The following is a 21,815-nucleotide window of genomic DNA, read 5'->3' on the forward strand; positions in this document are numbered from 1 at the left end:
TGAATTTGTGCCTTTTCTTCACTGAGGACAGTTAATGCTTCGAGGGTGGTTTAAACATATATATAAGGGGGAAATAAACCCCAAAACTTCATTGAAATAAATCCTGGTGACATTCATATGTATAATTTCTGACTTCCTAAATATATGTAAACTGAAGAGACTTGATATGCTTTTCTTAATGCCAGAAATAATGCAACAGCAGTTTTCCACTTTTAACTTTAGAATGTTGTTTGTTTCACCTGTAACCATAAATCTGAACGCTCTGCCATTGCATTTTATATGATAGATGGAAGGTTTTGGTCTTCAGGTGGCAAATGTATATGGCTTTTTAGTGAACAGCTCGATTGCATTATGTATGAGTCAGTCTGGAGGCAGCGCAATCTACCATGAATAGTTGCGATACATTGTACAGTTCACTCTATCTTGTATGGTCAATTGAATTTTCTTATCTATTTGATCTTTATACTTTATAACTCCCTTCATTATTTTTTTAAGTGGTCTCTATCTGTTTTTCTTTCTATGGCTCCATCCTTTTTTATTCTTCTAGGAAGTATTTAAAAAGGTAGCTTACTTGCAACCGAATACATTTCAGTACTGGTGAAAGAGTATGTCATGTAAGGTTGGCTAGATTATAAATACCGCAGCTCTGAACACAATGTTTGTTGGTCCCAGTGCTACTGAACTGTATCATTTGAATTCATACATAATAATAGTCATGTCAGCATAGATGGGTGAAGACATACTGTGGCTTATTCCACCTACCCTGGTTGGTAACTGGATGTAAGCAGTTCTGATCCAGAGTTGCACAGGTCCACAGAGCAGCATTGCCTATGCTAATATGCCCTGTTTCTATTTATTCAGAAAATGCTTCTGATGATAGTAAATTAATATTTTTCCCTTTGACATATGTTCAGTATTCTGATGAATGTTCTGTGCCTCCTGTTTGATCCTTATAGTTCTTTGTACCCTTAGATGAAGATGAAGTGGAGAGCAGAGCTTCACCTGAGCCAGACCTGATCCTGAGAGGTTACCAGATGGAAGTTGCAAAGCCAGCACTGAATGGGGAGAAAATTATACTATGTCTCCCTACAGGCAGTGGTAAAACCAAAGTGGCTGTTTACATTACCAAAGATCACTTGGATAAGAAGAGCATCAGAGCCTGGAAAATTTGTAGTACTTGTTAATAAGGTATGTTTGTCCACTTTTTTAAAAAAAATATTTTTAAAACCTCATGCACTGTTAATATAGAACTTGTAAAATGAATATAAATGCATTTCTCAGCTTCTCCAGATGTAGCTGTGTTTAAGGCATACAGATCTAGACTCATCTCCATTGCACTATCATCATGGTGCAAGCATGAATGATTTTAGTTTACCCCAGTGCCAGTGCAAATTTACATGTGCCCTAATAACCACATTATTGGCAAAAAGTACAATTTCATGTTAGAATGAATAGAACTAAAATCATATTTTAAAAAATAAAAATATTTTTCACATTCTGTGTTTGGTAATGAAGGCCACCTAATGAGTCTCACAGTAGTTAAGGAATATTCTGTCAGATTTTCTGATAATTGCTGTAATTTTTACAGTTAAATTTAGCACATATAATAATCGATTGTAATATTAAAATATAGAAATACATTTAAGATTTTTATTAAAAGAATAAAAGATATCCATATCCTCCTATAAGAATAAAATTGATAGTATGTTATAAGCTCAGTTAAAGAGCCAGAGCATGCATGGTTTGTTCATTTTTTCTAAGGCAAAGTGAAGTCAAAGTTCTGGGGACAAAAAGATTTTGTAGGACCAATTGGAGGGGACAGGTTGGTTTGGGGATTTTTAGTCCTTTGTTTTCTTTTTTGTGTTTGGTGGGGTTTTTTTAATCCTACCCTGCAATGAATAAAGGAATGTGTCCTTTTTAAAAAAAATAAAGTGTATGTGTACCTAACAACATTTCTGGCAAACAGCAGTTATTTTTAAACCTATTTATGTTCTGATTTAAATTCTTTGGAAACTTTTATTCAGATACTGATGGTAGAGCAGCATTTACAAAAGGAGTTTAATCCATTTCTGAAACATTGTTATCAGGTTATTGGTTTAAGTGGTGATTCTCAGCTAAAAATCTAATTTCCTGAAGTTGTCAGAAGAAATGATGTCATCATCATCAGTACAGCACATATACTTGAGAATTCATTGTTAAATGCAGCTGAAGAAGATGAAGAAGGTGTCCACTTACCAGGCAAGTTCTGAAATTTTTACAGAAGGGCTAAAAGTATGTCTCTATTGTGGAAAATTGCAGAGTAAAAATGTGCCACATGCAGTACTTAATGATTTTTCAGTTGACTAGTTTTATAAATGCAAGCTGAGAGTCAAAAACAGATCTTAGTTAATGAGCATGCATTTTTTTCAAGACAAATTAGACTCTTAGAGTTCATTTGTACTACATATTTGTTATGCTTCCTGTTTTATCTAGCTCAAGCACAACTTCGTGCAAATGGAGCCATACTGGTTCCACTTTCCAAGCCTGGTAGAGTATTGAGTTATATCACATGGAAGCCATAAACAGGATGAGAAAAAAATTATAAAAACTCAATGTACTCAATGGAACACAAGATAAAAGCCAATCTATTATAAAAGTTGTATTCTTTAAACTCTTACCATTTTGCTAACATACAGAGATATGGTTACTTATAACTATATCTCTCTGAGGTTGGCAGATATAATGGTCTCCTACAAAAGGTGAAGGAAGTTGAAGAGAACAAAAGATACAAGATGAGATGAGGTAAAATTGTTTGCCCAGAATACTAAAGTGGCACCTATCTATAGGAGATCAGAAAGAAAATGGTATTATCTACCAGTGACATACAAATAATGGAACATCCCACAACTTCGGCTCGAGGATTTGGGCTACAGTGACCCTCCTCTGTGAGATGTTAACTTCTCCTTCTATCTGCACAGTCAGCTCTTTTTCAGATGGGGCAGGATGTAGCTGAGGGGAGGGCTATGATATTCAAAATAATAGATCTGAGATAAAAGAAGTACTTCTCTGGGTGTTACAGAGACAGCAGAGAAACCTGAGGGGTCAGTCCGTGTCTGTCAGTGCCTAGTGCTGACTGGAGTACTGCTTGATCCACGCTAACTCCTGCAGACCACTTGGGTCCCTCAGAATTGCCTCCCCTCCTTCAGAATGCCTTTTATTAACCTAGGCAGAGTACCAGAGATTTTCTTATACTTACTTCCTTTCCACTGCACCCAAGTTAATAAACCTTCCCAACTCTGAATCATTTGGGAATGTCATATAGAGGCACCTGAACATTTCTACAGGAACTGCTCACCTGAGTAGAACTGGGCTGAGTTCCAACCAGGTTGTGTAATGAAGTATTTTTTTTGAATAGGTTTCACACCTTGCAAAGTTTCCTTCATAAGGGGGTATATCTTTTCCAGAACTGAGGTAGCCCTGCAAACACGGCCCTGTTTCCCTGCTATTACACCTATGCTAGTAAGTTCGTCTGGACCAAAGCCAAGCAAGCCTGAACAGAGCCAGCTCTATTTTAATGGCTATACACAGCCTATATAAACCATCCTCATTAGTTACAAGTTGTTCATTCCTAATCTCTGTTCATACTTTTTTCATCTGTTTCCACAGAGGTCTGCATTACATGTAACATGGAATTCCATCCTCAGTGAAATGGAGGGAACTCTCTTAATTGCATTTTACCAAATGTTTACCCTCTTTACCACAGGCTGAAGTCACTGTGTGGACTTTCTAGAAGCTGTGTATCACTTCCTTAGTAGAAGCACATCTCTTCTTGTGCGTTTGGTTCTTCCTGAGTAATGATAGGAATATGCATTACAGAGATTATGGTCAAAAGCAAAGGCAGTAATTTCATGTTGCCAAAATAGCTGAGAAACTGCCAGCACTGTTTCTGAAGTCTTTCAATATGTAGAAATCTTAGAAACAAATAGAAATTTAGGTTTGAAACCACATCACTCCAGTTCAAAGCAGCTTCCTGAACCACTTGTGTGAAGACAATTAGATTTCCCCAGTGACATGGAGCACTAGCTTGCTTTCCTAGCAGTAGTTTTTTGTTTAGCCTTTAAATAAAATTTCCCTTGTTCAGTCTCCACCTTTCTTTAGGTTCTTCAAAGAGAAAGTTACATGATATTTTCTCCAGCAGAAATGCCAGCTGAGAATGTTCTAGCTCTCTGTTAGTTTCCAACTTCTGCTGCCAGTTGTTGCAAACTAATTTGTACTGATGCAACAATTTGAGCATGCTAATGTGTAAACAAGAGCATGGAAATTGTGTGAATTAAAAAAAAAAAGAAAGAAAGAAAAAGAGTTTAACCCTGATCATTTCAGTGATCTTCTTTACAGTCATTTCCACAAACATTTATTGAATTGTAGGAAATAATGTCAAATTAGAGAGTTATTGGCCAGCTATAGGAAGAGTTGCTGTTAGAGAAACAGAGAAATGTTCACGTCTTTCAAATCAGAACCTTGAAATACCTGTCATTGGCTGCATATACAGATAGATTAAGAGATGTTTTCTATGTTTGTAAGAAATTTAAAACAAAAATAATCTTTATTTTCCGTATCATATAGTATTTTATTTGTTGCACATAATATAATCTAACTAAAAAACACGTAACACCTGTCTGAATCTTCATCAGTTTCCTCCGCTACAAAAGAGAGATGATTGGTAGTGCTCCTACCATTTGTTTGTTCTTGCCAATGACACGTCCATAAAGTGATATAAAATCACTTATATCACTTAATTGGACAGGAATAGGGAGGAAATCTCTCTGTTGCTATAAAATGGAAGCATATTTTGATCAGGACAGGCCTTTCTAGAATGTCTGAAAGACTTCTAACATGTTATGTATCATCTCATAAGCAAACAGTGTGTCGTTTGTCAGATACACTTATAAAAGATAGGATGGAGTTAAACTATGGTATGTTCTTACCACTGGTTATTAAAAATATCTCTCTGAAATTCTTTATACCATCGGATTGGTTTTGCAAAAATAGAAAAGCTTTTTAAATTACATGAAATGTAAAACTACTTGACCCATCAGGACTGCAGCAAAGATTCCAAAGTTCATTAAATATATACAGCTTCCATCCACACCTTCCTGCAGCACTATAAATTTCCTAATCTGTTAGGGCTCAGGTTCTCTTCAACAGTGTCCTCACCTGTAAGAAGATTTAGTCACAGAAATTCTACATTTGAAAGAAAATTAATCATTTTAGAGGTTGTCTTTTTTTTCAGATTTTTCATTCATCATTATTGATGAGTGTCATCACACTCAAAAGGAATTTTCATTCTCAGCTCTGGGGGCTGTGCATATTAATGTTTCTCCTTATAAGACTTTTTCTGTTGTTTTAAAACTGTTTTGCAAATATTATAAGCTGTGATTTAGCTCTTTAATATAGTGCACTTAACTCTGTACCATTTCTGGTGTATAGACAGAGTTTTTTTCTTTTGCTTATTCTTACCATGAAATATAGGCAAAGTGTATGTTAAAAAGTTAACGGTGATTTATTTTGATTGATTAGTGTGTTTCTAATGAATGTAAACTCACTTGAAAAATAATTGGCATGCCACATCTTCAAACTGGATGTGAATAAGCTATGCTGGGAGAATTATATAGAAAGCTGCTCTTTGTTTTGGTTTTTTCTAGAGCTGTTATTTTACATGGTCACTTTTTCTTAATTTACATCTGCTATTTTTAAAGCAAAAAAGAAACAGCCGAAAGAGTTGGCTGGAAAGCCAGGATATGAAAATGAGAAGCTAATACAGTTGCGAAACACTAATGGAGGAGTTCACGAATACTGAGGAACCTAGAGGAATTATTTTCACAAAGACTTGGCTAACTGCCTTTGCTCTATTCCAGCAGAATAAGGATAACCCAAAATTTGAAGAAATGGGAATTAAGGCACCTTATCGGTGCTAGACATAACAGTGAAATTAAACCCATGACTCAGGTACAGAACTGTGCACTACAGCATTAAAATCTTGTCATGATTTAAGGAAATAGCTTGTACTAGAACAGGCTGAAGTTTGGAGCCCAGAGTTCTGGTTTCATACCTGCCAGCAACTTACCTTCATAAGCTGCAGGACAGGTGAATAGCAATGTCAGATTTTATTTCCACAAGAAACAAGCTTTTTAGGTTTTGGATTTGTGGTGGGTTGACCCTGGCTGAGGGCCAGGTGCCCACCGGAGCCGCTCTATCACTCCCCTGTTTCATTAGACAGGGGAGAAAAGGTACAATGAAAGAAAACTTACGGGTCGAGATAAGGACAGGGAGAGATCATTCTCTAATTATCATCACGAGCAAAACAGACCGAACTTAGAGAGGGAATTCATCTTATTTATTACTAAGCAAAACAGAGTAGAGGAATGAGAAATAAAACCAAATCTTAAAACACCTCCCCCCACCCCTCCCATCTTCCCGGGCTCAACTTCACTCCCGGCTTCAACCTCCGCCCCCCCCAGTGGCACAGGGGGACGGGGAGTGGGGGTTACGGTCAGTTCATCACGCGGTGTTTCTGCCGCTTCTTCATCCTCAGGGGGAGGACTCATTGTTCCCCCGCTCCAGCGTGGGGTCCCTCTCACGGGAGACAGTCCTTCACGGCCTTCTCCAACGTGAGTCTCCTCCACGGGGTGCAGACCTTCAGGAGCAAACTGCTCCAGCGTGGGTCCCCCACGGGGTCACAAGTCCTGTCAGCAAACCTGCTCTGGCGTGGGCTCCTCTCTCCACGGATCCACAGGTCCTGCCAGGAGCTTGCTCCAGCGCGGGCTTCCCACGGGGTCACAGCCTCCTTCAGGTGTCTCCTTCTTAACGGCTGTCTTCCCTCTTAGTTCACGAACACGGGCTTCCAACTTAAAGGTGGGTTCACCGTCCCACTTCCTCATGTCCTCCCCTTGGTCACGCAGGAAAAACCAGAGTGTACCGCATGGCATATGCCTGGGACTCCCTTTCCCTCTGACCGGAGCAGGAGATGACTGATTTCTTGGGGTACCTCTGACAGCCGACGTGCTGGCCCGTAGGGAGGAGGAGGTGGTACAGAGGTTTTCTTCAAAGTTCTGAAGCCAAGCAGACACCTTCTCCACAGTTGGTGTGTCCATATCTGGGAAATACATTGCTGCCAAGCTGTTAGAATACGATGCTGGGGCACTTTGAATCACCTTCCTCCACATGGCCCGTGTGCACAGGACATCCTCTGGATCTTTGGAGACCTCCTCATCATCTAGATCACTATAGATGACTTCCAACACCGCTAGTTCTCTCAGGTACTGGATGCCTTCATCTGCGGTGGTCCACTTTCCTGGGGAGTTAACAAGATCTTCCTTGAATGGGTATCTTGCCCTCACACTTGAAAGCAGCCGTCTCCGGAGACTGCAAATTGCTGTCTCTTTTCCAATTCCCCTCTCAATTCCTCGGTTTCTAGCTAGGGATCCCAGCTGTTGGGCTTCCCTGCCTTCCAATTGCTGACTGTCGGCCCCATTATCCCAGCATCGAAGCAGCCAGGCAGCAATCCGCTCACCAGGCTGGCGGCTGTAATCTTTCCGCATATCTCGAAGTTCGGATGAGGTCAGAGACCGGGTAGTTTCTGCTTCTTGTCTTATTTCTCTCACTCCTTCCTCCCACTTCTTTGCTGAAGGACCAGCTTCCTGCTCAAACCTCTCCTCCTCTTCTTCCTCTTCCCTTACTAATCGATGATAGGGACCTCCTGGTCCACTGTTTCTTTTTTACTACTGGGGCAATTACTGTAGTTCTTACTGTTTGTGTCCCTATCTCAGCCACGGTGTCCTCAGCTGCAGTTTGGGTGCCTTCCTCAACCACAGTCCTCTGAGAGTTCTGCACTGTGGCTCGATAGGCCCAGGCCAGGCCCCAGTACAGTGCTAGAAGCTGTTGGTTTTCATTGGGGTAGGCAAGACACCCTTCTATCAGGTGGCGTGTCAGTTTGCTGGGATTGCTTGCCTGTTCAGGTGTGAAGTTCCAGGCTATAGGAGGTGATAATCGCCCTAGGAACCTGCCCAAATCCTTCCACACACCCTGCCACCCGGGGACTGGCTGCCTCAGGGCACGTTTCAGTATTGCCTCACTTAAAAGTTGTCTCCCCTTAAACCAGGACAAAACCAAACTCCACAACACCCGTAATATGCCAGCAGTATTAATTAGTAATATTAATGAGCTTACATAAAGGTGAACAAGGACCTTAGGAGCCTGCATAATGAAACCATCCACGTCAAAAGCAGGTAGAGAGAGAGAGATGTATTCCCCCATCATCTCCACAAGATAGCTCCCCCAGCACAGCAATAACATCGATGCCAGGGCCATGCACATAACCATTGTTTGTACTAGCATGCTCCCATGTTCCTTCATCCTCCCCACAAAATAGCTACCCCAGCACAGTAAGACCATCAACACTAGGCCAAAGCACAGAGCAGCCATTGTTTGTATCAGCATGTTCCTAAGTTTAGCAAAATAGAGATAAGCAGCACAGCTAACAAACCCCGTGACCTGCACAGGAGCTTGCAACTTAATAACTACTATAGCTGTAGCACTCTTAATACTAAACTGCCGTTGTCAAGCCCCACCTTGGGCGCCAAAAAGGACTGTGGTGGGTTGACCCTGGCTGGGGGCCAGGTGCCCACCAGAGCCGCTCTATCACTCGCCTCCTCAGCAAGGCAGGGAGGGGAGAAGGGAAGATGGAGAAAAAACAATCCCAAACTCGTGGGTCGAGATAAAGGCAGTTTAATGTAGCTAAAGCAAAAAGCAAAGATTATTCTCTACTTCCCATCAGCAGGCAATGTCCGGCCACTTCCTGGGAAGTAGGGCTTCAGTAAGCGTGCCCCTTACTCCGGAAGACAAACATTGTAAAAAAAAAAACAACGAATGCCCCCGCCCTGTTCCTCCACCTATTCTCAGTTTCTTACTGCTGAGCATGACGTCATATGGTATGGAATATCCCTTTGGTCAGTTTGGGTCAGCTGTCCTAGCTGTGTCCCCTCCCAAGATCTTGCCCACCCCCAGCCTGCTGCTGGGGAAAAAGAAATGTTGGAAAGCCTTGATGTGTGCTGGCACTGCTCAGTAGTAGCCAAAACACTGGTGTGTTATCAACAGTTTGCTAGCTACCAATACACAGCACAGCACTATGAGGGCTGCTGTGGGGAGAATTAACTCCATCTCAGCCAGACCCAATACAGGATTCTATGGCAATAGGAGTAACAGGCAGCCATTTCCTAGAGGGACATAAGTTGTACTGAGGCATAGGAAGAAAAAGCAAACAAAATAGCAATAGCAACAATGCAATAGTTAAATGAGTTTATACTTATTGGGACAACAGTAATTCCAATTATGTTTTACTTGCTGAATTGAAAATAAAATTACAATGTTGATTATGCCTGTCTTTTTCTGATATCATTGCTTAATCAACTTATACAATTTATATGCATGCTTCTCACTGACGCATAATCATTGAAAGAGAATTTGCCAAAATCTGCAATGAAAATTTCACAGTTGATCACTCAACAGTCCGTCTCATACCATTGTGTTGACTTCACATGCAACATCTCTCTGATGATTTATACCTCCAAACTAAACATTTTCAAAACAAAGTACTTCAGTATCCTAAAATCTCTCTTCTATTCTGCTTTTTACTCCCCATAAAATTGCCACTTCAGCATTTAAGCAAAAATGGTGTGGTTTACTACTGGACAGAGTCCATTTCCTTCGGCTGCTCTCAGTTTCAAAAAAAAATTAGGAATTGTTCTCTGAAAACATTGCTTGTTTTCCATGAAAATTTGGTATTTAATCTGTGCACCACATTGCACAAATGAAACAATAACCTCTACATTTTGAAACTGAATATAGCAAATAGGAAATTTCTGTCCCTCTGCTCAAGCTTGTTTGAAATATCCAGCTAATTCAGAAGTCTGTCTTTTAGATGCTTTATTTTTTTAAATGTATCATTGCTGTGCATTTTGGTGCTCCCCAAATCACCAAAATTATTGTCCCCATTTATTATGGGGACTTTTAAGTGCTTTGGAACTTGACTTGGAAGTGCTGAAGTCTATAAGCTGAAATTTTTGAAATATTGCAATATTATCATAACTCCTAGCGCCTATGAAATGGGCTACAAAGTTCCAAGCTCAGCTACCTTAAAAAGGTTGGCTTCTGCTCCTTCATTCCTCAAAAAAGGTGCTGAACACCTATTATATTCAATAAGAACTCCTTGTTTGTGATCTTGAAAGATGCTTAAATGCAGTTGTTGAAGCCTCTTGATGTTTGGCACTCTACTCTGAAATGATTGGACTATAATTCCTGAAACCTCTTAATGAGAAGAAACCGATGACAGAAACTTACACTGAAAGTATACTGGGGTTTTTTGTTTGTTTGTTTGTTTGTTTGGGTTTTTTTAATTTACAAAGCAAAAGGAAGCAAAGGGAGCAAAGGGAAGTTATTAATAAATTCCAAGGTGGAAATGTAAATTTACTTATTCCTACTACTGCAGCTGAGGAAGGCCTAGACATCAAAGAGTGTAACATCATTATTTGCTGTGACCTCATCATCATTGAAATTGCTATGGTGCAGGTATGAGTTGCCTGCATACATAACTTATTTTTAAAAGTGCATTTCTGTTTGGAATATGCAAATGGTGAATCATATACCTGAGGTTTGAGATAATTTTGAAATACTTGCATGCTAAAAGAGAAAATGCTCTCGCAACAAGGTTCATTTCCAGTCACCATCCTCAGTTTGCATGCAATCTAAAATTTGCCTCCATGTGTAATGGTATAACATCCATTTAAAGCTCTACACAAACAGTAAGCTCTTTTAATAGAAAAGGTATGAGAATATGATCATCAGACTGGTTCATATAAAAGATTTTTGTACCACCAACAGCTAAAAGGAGCTAATTGCATATTAGAATACCAGTTTGTCCATGTTCTCACTTAATTAGTGAACACAAATATTTATATATTTAATACTTAAATGCATGCTTATTTTTTGGTGACAAAATACAGTTGCTGCTTTGCAAAATGTTGTGTTAATCACAATCTCCTGAGTATTATTTCCAAAGGTATCTTTGATGATAATGCAGAAACAGAATATGTTATTCACTGATTCTTTATCTGTCTGAGTTAAGTGGAAAAAAATGCTCTGTGGGGCCACTGTGTAAGGAACAGTACATGTCTTCCATTACAAAACTAGGAAAAAATGTTGTGCAGTGTTATAGGGAACATTGTGCTGTGTTTGTTGTATTCCTCACAAATTGTAGGCTTGTGGTTGAGCTTGAGCTGATGAGAGCACCTATGCACTTGTGGCTTCAAGTGGCTCTGGAGCTGTTGAACTTGAAGACGTTAATATTTTCTGCAAGAAAATGATGTATAAGGCCAATCAGCGTGTTCAGAAGATGCTACAGGAAGAGTATTTAAATAAGGTATTTACTGCAACTCTGCACTTTCCCTTTAAAGAAGACTGATTTATATTGTAAGAAATACTTTCTATCTGAAATCTACTTACAGGAGGAAAACTTAAAATAATATTAGTTACTACATATAGACTTGAATCCTTCTGCCAATATTTGTTTTATAATCTATGTTTTCTGGGTCTTTAGAAAAGTCTGCTTTTCTATTGGTGAGAAGGGTAACACACAAGTTGGAAAACTGACTAGAAGTCATGTTGTCAGTGAACTCGGTAAAATAACTGAAAAAGAAAACTATTACTGTCATTCCACCAGAATGTTACAGTGCTCTTACTGATCTATTTCTAGATTCAGAATTTCCAGTTGCAAAGTATAGTGGAAAAACAAATGAAGGCAAAGAGAGATCAGCACACAAGAAAAATCCTTCACTAATAACATTCCTATGCAAAAATTGCCACAAGCTGATATGTTTTGGAGACGACATAAAAGTTACTGAAAACATGCATCATGTCAGTGTGAAAAAAAGATTTCCAGTGTTTATGAACTACCTCATCTCAGGCCAAAACAGATTTTCTTTTCAGCAGGGCTGTACAGGGCCTGTAACCCTCTAGGCCCTGTGGGGCAAAAAAAAGATTATTCCAATATTGTCAAGTCCTAGTTTGAAGAAATTATTTGTTCTTACCCCTGATTTCAAGATGACCAGGGTTTGAAACTTTGGAAAAAGATACAGGTCCTGTGGTATTATTAACTAGGTCACTTATTCTATAATACGGTGTGTATTCCACAGTGTAAGTCCATTGCAAGAGGTGCCAGCTAGTTTGGTAAATATTGATGTTAAACTCTGTTTAACTTTTCAGTGCCATGATGGCAGGAGGTGACTTTCTGTTCCCACTCATAATGGAAATTTAGAGACCAAGAAAATGTTTTAATTCAACTTCAGTTGCATTTGCTTACTACAGTAAATGTGTAATGGGTATGGTACATTACAGATCAGTCGTGCTTTGCTAACTATATGGCAGACAACATCCAACCAAGTTAGTGCCCTCCAGAGTTCTCGTTTCTTTGAGACCTCTCTCTAGTATAATTTGTAAAGACTTTTTAAAGAGTTAATAAGAAATTAGTACCTATATGTTGAAAAAAATAAAATTGAGCTGCAGCCCTAAACATTAAACTGCTTTTACTGTGAAATTGTCTGGTCGGCATAATGTTACCAGTCAATTCAAACTACAGGGTAATAATTCTTATAACCCCTCAGCACAGGCTTATAGTAACCTTCAAAATGGGGTACTCCCTAAACTAAAACGATGTAAGAATGTGCACATACTCTGCAGCTCTGGATATCAGAGCCAAATGATTCTGTTAAGGGGTAAGGTTGGACTACAGGGAATAAAAAGAAAACCTCTAACTTTTAGGTATTGTTGCTTTGACAGCTCATGGCACCTGAAAAAAACAAGCTAGATCTATCCCCTATTATAATGGAGAGCCTGCTGCTCCTAGTTTAAGATGTCTGAGGGAGGATGCAGCTCCTGAAATTCTACAAAAGGATACGTGGAGTACAGTTGTATTTCAGCATTACTTAGGAGTATGAAATATGACCTTGCATTTTCTCCAGCTCCTGAATATGCACAACAGTCACAGAGTTTACAACCTTTTAGGTTTCATATCTGACCAGCAGTTGTAGTCACTGTGTGTTTAAGGCTATATGTAGCACCGAATGACCAATGTATTCTGATGCACACTTTCTGACTGTTTTTCAGAAGTTGTTACCATACAAGAGGAAATAAGACACTGCAAGATAAGCATTCTGATTACCAGACAAATAGGGAAATTATATGTAAAGACTGTTGAAAAGTGAGGAACAACTTATTTTCATACTTTTATGTTGTTGTTCTCTGTATTTATTTCTGTCCAATGATCTTGTCTATTTTATCTGAAATATAATTTCCTTATACCTGCAGGCTTGGGGAAATATGATGGTTCACTAAGGTCTTGACTTGCCTTGTCTAAAGATTAGAAATTTTGTGGTTGTGTTTTAAGACAAGAAAATAACAAAGCAAATTTTTCAGAAATGGAGAGAACTGCCCATCAGGTTCCCTAGTTTGATTATACAGTTCGTTGTCCTTCGAGTGATGAAGGACTCAGAATGAAAACAAAAGCCCTTTTCCACTTTTTCAGCTGATTAGAAGCTCCTGTGTCCCATAGAAAGTGCTGCATCATAAACTGTGAAGGCTCCTGGGCATGGGGAAACTGTTTTGAACAGGAAAAAAGCCCAAGGAAGGAGAAGGACAAAGTCACATCGCTGCTGTCTGCACACAGATTTGCAATGGTACTCCATGACAAAGACAACAACCAAATACATTGCAGTCATGTGTATCCATGGAACAAATTCACATCTCTACTCACTACAGTCCATCATGGGGTGACAACACTGTCCAAAGAGTGTTAGGTGACCTGTCATCAAGCACAGAACATAGGACAGACGTCTTGAGACTTGCCATGGTGATTATTTTCTGGTCGTCTTCTTGCTACAACCTTTTGAAAATAAAGTGTGTCAAAAGAGGAGCCATGTAAAGAGAACAGATTAGCTGAGTGTTATTTCTGAATCATTGTTGCTTCATCAGTGACTGAGTTCTTCCCCTCTTATCTTTAGCCGTAAGCTCATACATTTTGACAGACTAAAATTAAGTTTCCATTTCAAAAGATCAAGCCCTTAAACTGACTTGAAATTGATTGTTTCAATGTCCAAGAAGCACAATGCCATGTGCCTTTCTGTGTGTTAGTTTCACAGGATTGTTAAACTGGCTAAATGAGGTATGTATTTTTTTCAATAAATGACTATAATGATGAACCTTTGCCAACTGTGATACTGTTTATTCTCTTTCACTGTAAGTATTTTGACAATAATAATACCACGGTTTCACCCTAGAAATGGAAAGGATAGTGGTGTATTCTGACTGTAAAAATAGCATAATGTGTCTCCATATTTATCTCATTGACAGATTTTTTTCCCCCCTATTTGCAAGTAAGATACTAGAGAGTAGAAAGAAGGTCTGTTTGTTGTTATAACAGTCAGCTTTGCAAATTCAGGATAAAGTGGTATGTTTACTGGCATGGATGAGTAAACACTTCAGTAGCCCCAGGTAAAATCTCTAAGTTACGACATAGCTGAAAAGTATATCCCAGCAAAAAAAGAATCTTATTATGGCTAGATCTGTAATTACTCTGCATTTTTAAAAGGAATATAAATACTGTGTAAATTTTTTTAAAATCAGATCTTATTTCAGATTTTCATCAGGACCAGATTTGGTGGGGTTTTTTTTATATTTCTGGCCTTGCTTCAGGGGGAGGGGAAAAAATCTAATTTCTGACTGAGAAGAGCAGCACATTTCAGATATCATGACACTGATACAGACCATTTTGGGATTAGCTACTTACTTATAAACAAATTACAGCATTATGAAATAAATATGCACACTGAAGAGTTTTCACTATAGCAGTTTTGTAGATTAGAATGTGCTTAAATTAAAGAAATTGTGGTTTATTTATAGGGTGAATTTATTGCACAACAGTGATTTATATCAATAAACTACTAGCTTAGGGCTGTAAAAAAAAATCAGGTGCATTGAGAGTTAAGAGGTTATATATGCAAAGATGTTTCAAGACACAGCAATTCCACAGGTACTTTTGAATGATACAACTAAAACAAGAAAGGCTGGTGGGAGATAGGGAGTGTAAACAGTTTGTAGTGTATGTGTTTTATATTTATGTATATCTTTATATGATGCTATTCTTACCTTTACATATTGTGCAGGGCAGAACAAATGTTAAATCTTCACCAATTTCTTTATTCAACATTAGATAACTTCATTAGTTAAAAAAATTAAATCATTCCCCTCATCTATTGTTCTTAGAAACTCTAAGTTACTCTCTTTCTTGTATTGTAGTATTTTGCTTAATACTGAAGGTTTTGGCTACCTCTAGAATCTGCTGATTTAGCGTTAAGTGCAGGACAAATTTTACACTTTTTATACATTGATCTGAGAATCTGACTATTTAAAACAGTTGGAGATTGATAGATCACACATGATTGTAGTTTAAGATTTATTTTGTTCATGTGCTCAGTATCTGATGAGATGCTATGAAACATACTAACAATTAATTATTAGAATAGTGTCCCTTGGTAAATCATCATCATCCAGATCATCTCTGGATTTCTGTATTAATGTGTTGTTACAGTTATGTAAATGTAACATAATACACTGTATGTAGAATTTCCAAGTGTATGAAGTAATTTATTCAGTACTTTAAAGAAGTGTATAACCCTGGTAAAAAGATACATTACATAGATTGCTGCTATCAATCAAATAATTTTCCATGCAGAGTGGAGTTTCTGAAATCTGAGCTTTATTGAAGCAACAAGAGCATATGCAGCTGGATTTCTTTGTTCTTTTATAGTTGGGTTCAACAGGGCCATATCACAAACACACTTGGCCTTCTTGTAGTTCACCTGTGTGCTGCTGTTACACTCCCAGTTCCTAGCGTGACTCAGCCACATTGTCACCAAAGCTTAAAGAGTGTTTGCACAATCTCACTTCAGCATAACGCATAATGAACCTCAAATGAATCCTGCTGGCGTGCAGGATAAGGAATTTGCACTTCAAGTTATTATCTCTCAATGGCGTTGTAAAACGTGCCTATATTGTTCATCCAGGAAGTGTGAAGTTGTAAAAAACAGGCTAAATTGCCATATTTTATCTGCTAGTTACTTCTGCATTTATTGCCATTATGGACCCAAAGTCCTCCAGGGAGTGTGACAAATCCTGATTGTATTTTCTACTTAGAACTTTTATTTGTTCACAAATGTGGAAAGAACAAAAACTATTAGTCACTAGGGATTTGTCTAGCAATGGGTGTGGCTACTTAAGAAGTGGTTCAGCTTTAGTTGCATTTTCATTATTCTGTCTGCTTTGGTCTGATATCAGTCATGTACAACCTACATGTGTAAATCTGCATTTCTTCATCTGGGAAATATAAATACGTTAGTAACCTTAGAGTAGTTGCATAACTGGTTGGATAGTTGCTGTACAAACTGAGTATGTTTTCTGTTCTGTAATTTGTCCATTTCTCCAACTGATACACCCTCTTTCTAGCTTTCTTACACTTTTATTTCTATCATACATTATGGGGTTGTCATATTGCAGAGGTCAGGAAGAGCTTTGGCTGTTGCTAGAATTGCTGTTTGCTTCTTCATTTGTGTTAGTATAAACAGTCCAGAGGAGCGAGTTCAGGTGTTAGGAACAATAGATCTACAAAGCTTGTGAAGGTCATTCTCTGCCAGGTAAATTTTGTTTTGCTTCTAATGCTGAAACCTTTGTGAATCTTACTGCAGTACATGTGTAAATAATTAGACTTCCAAATTAGAAAAACACATAGTGTGCAGCATATAGTCATTTTGCAAAGTCTGTTAGATCATGTGAGTTTGAATCATTTCCTTTGAGGCATTCTCTAAATATGCATTCATTAGAGGAAGCTGCATATTTGGAAATGAAAACTAGCCTGATCAAGACCTGCATTTGCAATTTTGTGATGTTCTGGTTGTCAGAAACAACCAATGTTGGTAGGAAAAAAATTTATTTCTCTGACCCATGTTATTGAAAATATATATGGCATTAACCACAGAATGCTAGGAAATAAGTAGCAGTTTGGAAATAGGAATAAGAAGCATGAGTTACGTGGGGAAAGATTATTTTGTCACAATCCTTTTCTGTTTTGGAAATTTGGAGTAGCTGCGGTTTTATCTTGTTAGGAAACACTATTGGTTTTGAGCTCAGTTCTGCCCTTCATATACAGTGTGTCAGCAACAATATATTCTAGGCTCCTTGGCCTTTTTTTCCTGCGCGGCTTATGTCAATAGGATAGATCTTATTCAATAGCTGTATCTTGTATAGTTTGTACTTCACTGTTGTGACAAGAACTGGGGAGAGAGGGGAACTGAGTTTATGGGAAAATAAGGCATGTTTCATATCACTTAATTTTAATTTCTTTTCAAAAATCCCCCCCACCAAGGCTAATGTAAGGAATGTTGCCAAAACACTGCCCAGATCAGCCGCTGCCTCTCCAAGGCTGGTGTAGTGGTTCAGGTTCAAATTCCAGCCCATACTGTTAGGCTAAAGTGATAACTTGGCTGCCTTTGGCGGTAATACATTTACCATTTTCAAAGAAGCCAGAGGGGGTGGTGCACCCAGCTACTACTGAATTTCAGTAAGATTTGGATACTCAGTCCTTGTTAACCTACCCTGAAAAATCATAGTCCCTGTGCCTGACTTCCCCATAGAGGCAACAGCATTCTGGACACCTTTCCTCAGCATCTTATTTTTCCCTTTTTGGTGTTAAGCACAGTAGAGAAATACAGGGCTGGTGCAGGGAGAAAGATGAGGTGATACAGCAGACTCCACATGCAAAATCAACAACGCCTAAGCCCAACCTGCAACTTCCAGTCATCAGTCTCTAAGTGTCATGTCAAACCTAGCATATATTCTGTCAGTTTGTGGCCGCCTTTGGCAGTTAACATTTACCATGCAGGCTGAGGCAGCAGCGAGAAGGAAGCTGAGCCAGGCCTGGGTCTGCGGCTGGGCCTCACCGCCCCGAGCAGGCTATGGAGGCCAATCTGAGGGAGGGTCACTGCCAGTGCAGGCACTGCCACCTCCTCTGGTGTGGGCACTGGGTGAAATGGCAGAGAAGCTACAGGCAGGAAGTGGATGATAGAATCATAGAATCATTTAGGTTTGAAAAGACCTTTAAGATGGTCAGGTCCAAACCATTGACCAAGTCCATCACTAAACCATGTCCCTAAGCACCACATCTATACATCTTTTAAATACCTCCAAGGATGGTGACTCAACCACTTCCCTGGGCAGCCTGTTCCGATGCTTGTGAACCCTTTCAGTGAAGAAATTTTTCCTAATGTGCAATCTAAATGTCCCCTGGCATGACTTGAGGCCATTTCTTCTCATCCTATTGCTTGTTACTTGAGAGAAGACACCGACCCTCAGCCTCCTTTTCTCCAGGCTCAACAGCCCCAGTTCCCTCAGCCACTCCTCATAAGACTTGTGCTCTAGGCCCTTCATGAGCTTTGTTGTTCAAAGGCTTTGTTTCTGTAGCTCAGCTCAGCTGCTGCCATCCCTGTACATAACACAGAGCCTGAACCCATGGCTGCGGGGCAGAGCACTGCACAAGTCTTTGGTTGGTGTTTCCTCACAGCATGCTGTCTGGATGAATACTATAAAGGGTACGAGACTGCCTTTTTTTTTTTTCCCCCCTAGTAACACATCTGAAATGTGCCCGGTCTCATGCTTAGGTTAATCATTTGAAAGAATGATTACTGGCTCTGTGGTAGGAGGACTGGAAGGATTTCATTTTTGAGATCGTCCTTCTGAGACCTGGACATGGCTAATGAGCCATTGTGCGTTGCAGGGCGCATGGAGATGCACTAAAGAGCATCCAACCTTCCCGAGCAATGTCAGGAAGCCTGAAAGCACAGAGGGTGCTGGGAAAAAGCAACGAGCAGTGAAGAAAGGAGGGGACAGTGCAGAGCACTGCTGAGGGACCCGGGTACCAGCAGGACACGGGGCTGTGCAGGGACAGGGGAAACGGTGCTATCACCCCAGAAAATGTTGCTTCATTTGAACATTTCTATCTCTTTTCAGCCCAGATCGCGCCGCGACAGGGCGCGCGGCCGCTAGGGGGCAGCGTGCCTGTTCCTCTCCGACCGTTACTCGCGCTCCCCCGCGGCAGCGCCCATGGCCCGTGTGGAGACCCGCCTGAGGGGAACGAGCAGGGAGCGGCCGGCCGCGCCTTCCCCTCCCGCCCAGCACTCCCCTCAGCGGCGCTGAGGCACACCACTAGTAAGAATGTTTTAGTAAAGTCAGTGTAATGAGCACGGCATACTTTTATTTCCGTTTTTGAGCGTTTCTTCTCTCTGCTGAGGCATCTCTTGTGTAACGACACTGCAGTCTCAAGAGTAGTTTTCCCTGTTTTCAGCTGACCTCATTTCAGTGCGCTAAATAAAATACGTGCAACTGGTGGTTTAAGCACTATTTCAGAATTTGCACTGGGCTAGTAGATACTTACTTTTCTAAGTTCTGTTACATAGCCTATAGAAGTTTATAGTTTTCTGAGAAAAAAAGGAATTCTCCTCACATGTGGAAGACATTAAATGATATCTGTTTCTGCTTCGTGTTTTGCATTCTTACGCCATCATTTATTATTTCAGAAAGTAAACATACATGAATTATATATAAACAATAAAGCCAATCGATTTTCTTTTGATTTCTCTGTAGAGAGTAGAAATAAGGTCATGACTATGTCCTGAGAATGTGATGATTGCCAAAATACACAGTAGATACTTTTCAGGGAAAAACAGTACATATCAAGTAACTGTTGAGTCATAAACCCTTTAAGTTAGCGTAAGCAGATGTTGGTTACAGCTCACATTGATAGGAAGTATATAATCACCACCCCTATAGCCACCCACTGTCCATTTCTGGTTCAAGAACTTCCCCGAAAGCCTGTTTCTAATTTTATGGAAACCCTTTGAAATTTGGCGCAGTTTTCAAAAGTATGTAGGAAAAAAAAGTCTGCCAGAGGTTTGGCCTCCAACTGTGAAAACAGACACTGCCTTTTCAAACTTCTCTCCTAGATCCACTGACCAACACCCAGAAGAGAGAATTTACATTCTTTTAGAATACGGGCGGAAAATGAAGGTCTGTATGCTGCTGAATTCAGCTTTTGGTAACATTTACATCTGTTGTTTTAAACTGTCAGCTATTGCACAAGGCCAGGCTCTGATGTGAAAGTATTTGTTTTAAAGAAAAAGGAAAGGGAAGTCTTTTCAAATGTAAGGGACTTTTTTGTTTGTTGCTTGGATGGCTTACGGCAGTTAGAGACGGTGGGAGGATTTAATTATTTACAAGCCATAGAAGTGTGCTTCAGGCAATGTTATAAATGTAATTATTGTTTGTTTCTGTCCTGCAGACTCAGCTAAAAATCATATTTGGTGTGGTTATATGCCTTTTGCTTTCCTTATTACTTATGTGTATTATACTGCTTCCATCAAGAGGTAAGGCATTTATAATCTAATGTAGTGTAAAACACAGTATCTTTAGCTACTGTGGCTTCTAAAGTTCACAAATGTTTGTCAAATCATCTTTAGGATTGTCCTGTCAGTATTGTTATGGCTTTAACACTTTACAGAAATGTACTGACAGCTGCAATATCCTGAAGGTAGGATTGAAATGCCAGCAGATGTTGAAACAAGGAACTCCTTGAAGTGAAAAGCATTTGAATTAACTCTGTTGTGCATGTTATATAATATTCTTAGACAGGACTACAAAAATAATTCTCAGATCTCCTCATATTGTGTTATTTTTTTATGTTGGGGGTTAGAAGACTCTCACAAACTTTTAGTAATTTCCTTTAGCTTGGTGAACTTGTATTTGGTTTTAAATGGTTGTGTAATAATTACAGAAGTTCGCTATCCAATTACAAGTTAAACATTTTGTTGTAGGTAGAGTATGATGAATTATTTGTGAACATATTTAAGATTGCATTTGAAAATTAAAGTCAGCATTGTATAAAATAGGGATGCATAGTTTGCTCCAGTATTATTATGCCAGCTGTAGGTAAATCAACACAGTGTGGTCTGCTGAGTCCTCTGGTAAAGTTTGAAGTGAATGTGGTTTGAAATTTAGAGCCTGAGTGGCACCAACTTGATGGTGTTTTTTCTCTGATAGAGGCATAGTAAGGGCAATATAAGTATTGGCATGTCCCTTTCACTATAGCAGATTAATTGAATGCCAATGAAATAATTGAAATAGTAATAAAAAGCCTATATTATAGTATCTATTTAAAGGGGTTTTTTTTCTGTTATTATTCTTTGTTCATGTGCTGGCAGGGTAACTGAGATGAAGAAATCAGTTTTGCATTTACAACTAAATGTTATAAAATCATCTATCTGCTTAAGTCTTGTGAAAGTTAAGTCCCGTAGTTAATATGCAGGTTTTGTGAAAGGTGAAATCTCTTTCCTACCTGATATTTCTGTGGAACATAGTTATCACGGGTTGTTTTGTTGAGGGAGGGGTTGGAGGTTTCTGAAGTAGTTAGGGTTGATTCTGTTATGCAGCATGTGAAGATGAGGATAGATTATATCAAGGTGGGAGGCAGTGCCAGGAAGAGATTCCACCTCAGAGTGATAGGTTTGACTTTTACTGTCAATGCCAGATTTTTTGGCTAGCTTAAGCATGGTCAGATCTGAGCTTTCATTACTAGATAAATGTATGGTATCAAGTCAGACTTACTCATACCAAGTCTGCATGTTAAA

General features: G+C 39.3%; 2 protein-coding genes across 4 annotated transcripts in view; both read left to right on the top strand.

Moving 5' to 3' along the window:
* IFIH1 (interferon induced with helicase C domain 1) overlaps positions 1-14,290 on the top strand; it is a 29,074-nt gene extending 14,784 nt beyond the window's left edge. Inside the window, 13 exon segments of the mRNA XM_075755790.1 lie at positions 973-1,147; positions 1,149-1,188; positions 2,025-2,238; positions 5,730-5,811; positions 5,813-5,938; positions 5,940-5,985; positions 10,450-10,602; positions 11,291-11,452; positions 11,786-11,843; positions 11,846-11,972; positions 13,198-13,288; positions 13,396-13,531; positions 13,534-14,290. Of these exon segments, the coding sequence (XP_075611905.1) occupies positions 973-1,147; positions 1,149-1,188; positions 2,025-2,238; positions 5,730-5,811; positions 5,813-5,938; positions 5,940-5,985; positions 10,450-10,602; positions 11,291-11,452; positions 11,786-11,843; positions 11,846-11,972; positions 13,198-13,288; positions 13,396-13,531; positions 13,534-13,616 (1,493 nt within the window). The 3' untranslated portion in view covers positions 13,617-14,290.
* Positions 14,291-19,925: 5,635 nt separating this feature from the next.
* FAP (fibroblast activation protein alpha) overlaps positions 19,926-21,815 on the top strand; it is a 41,058-nt gene continuing 39,168 nt past the window's right edge. The window contains exons 1-2 of one of the 3 annotated variants that reach the window (XM_075756814.1): positions 19,926-20,199; positions 20,471-20,555. In XM_075756814.1, coding sequence (XP_075612929.1) covers positions 20,194-20,199; positions 20,471-20,555 — 91 coding nt within the window. In that variant the 5' untranslated portion in view covers positions 19,926-20,193. The remainder of the gene's footprint in view (positions 20,200-20,470; positions 20,556-21,815) is intronic. The other 2 variants (XM_075756813.1, XM_010303015.2) reach the window with 2 other exon arrangements.

This window comes from Balearica regulorum, chromosome 6, assembly GCF_011004875.1.
Source record: "Balearica regulorum gibbericeps isolate bBalReg1 chromosome 6, bBalReg1.pri, whole genome shotgun sequence".
NCBI classification, from domain to species: Eukaryota; Metazoa; Chordata; class Aves; order Gruiformes; family Gruidae; genus Balearica; species Balearica regulorum.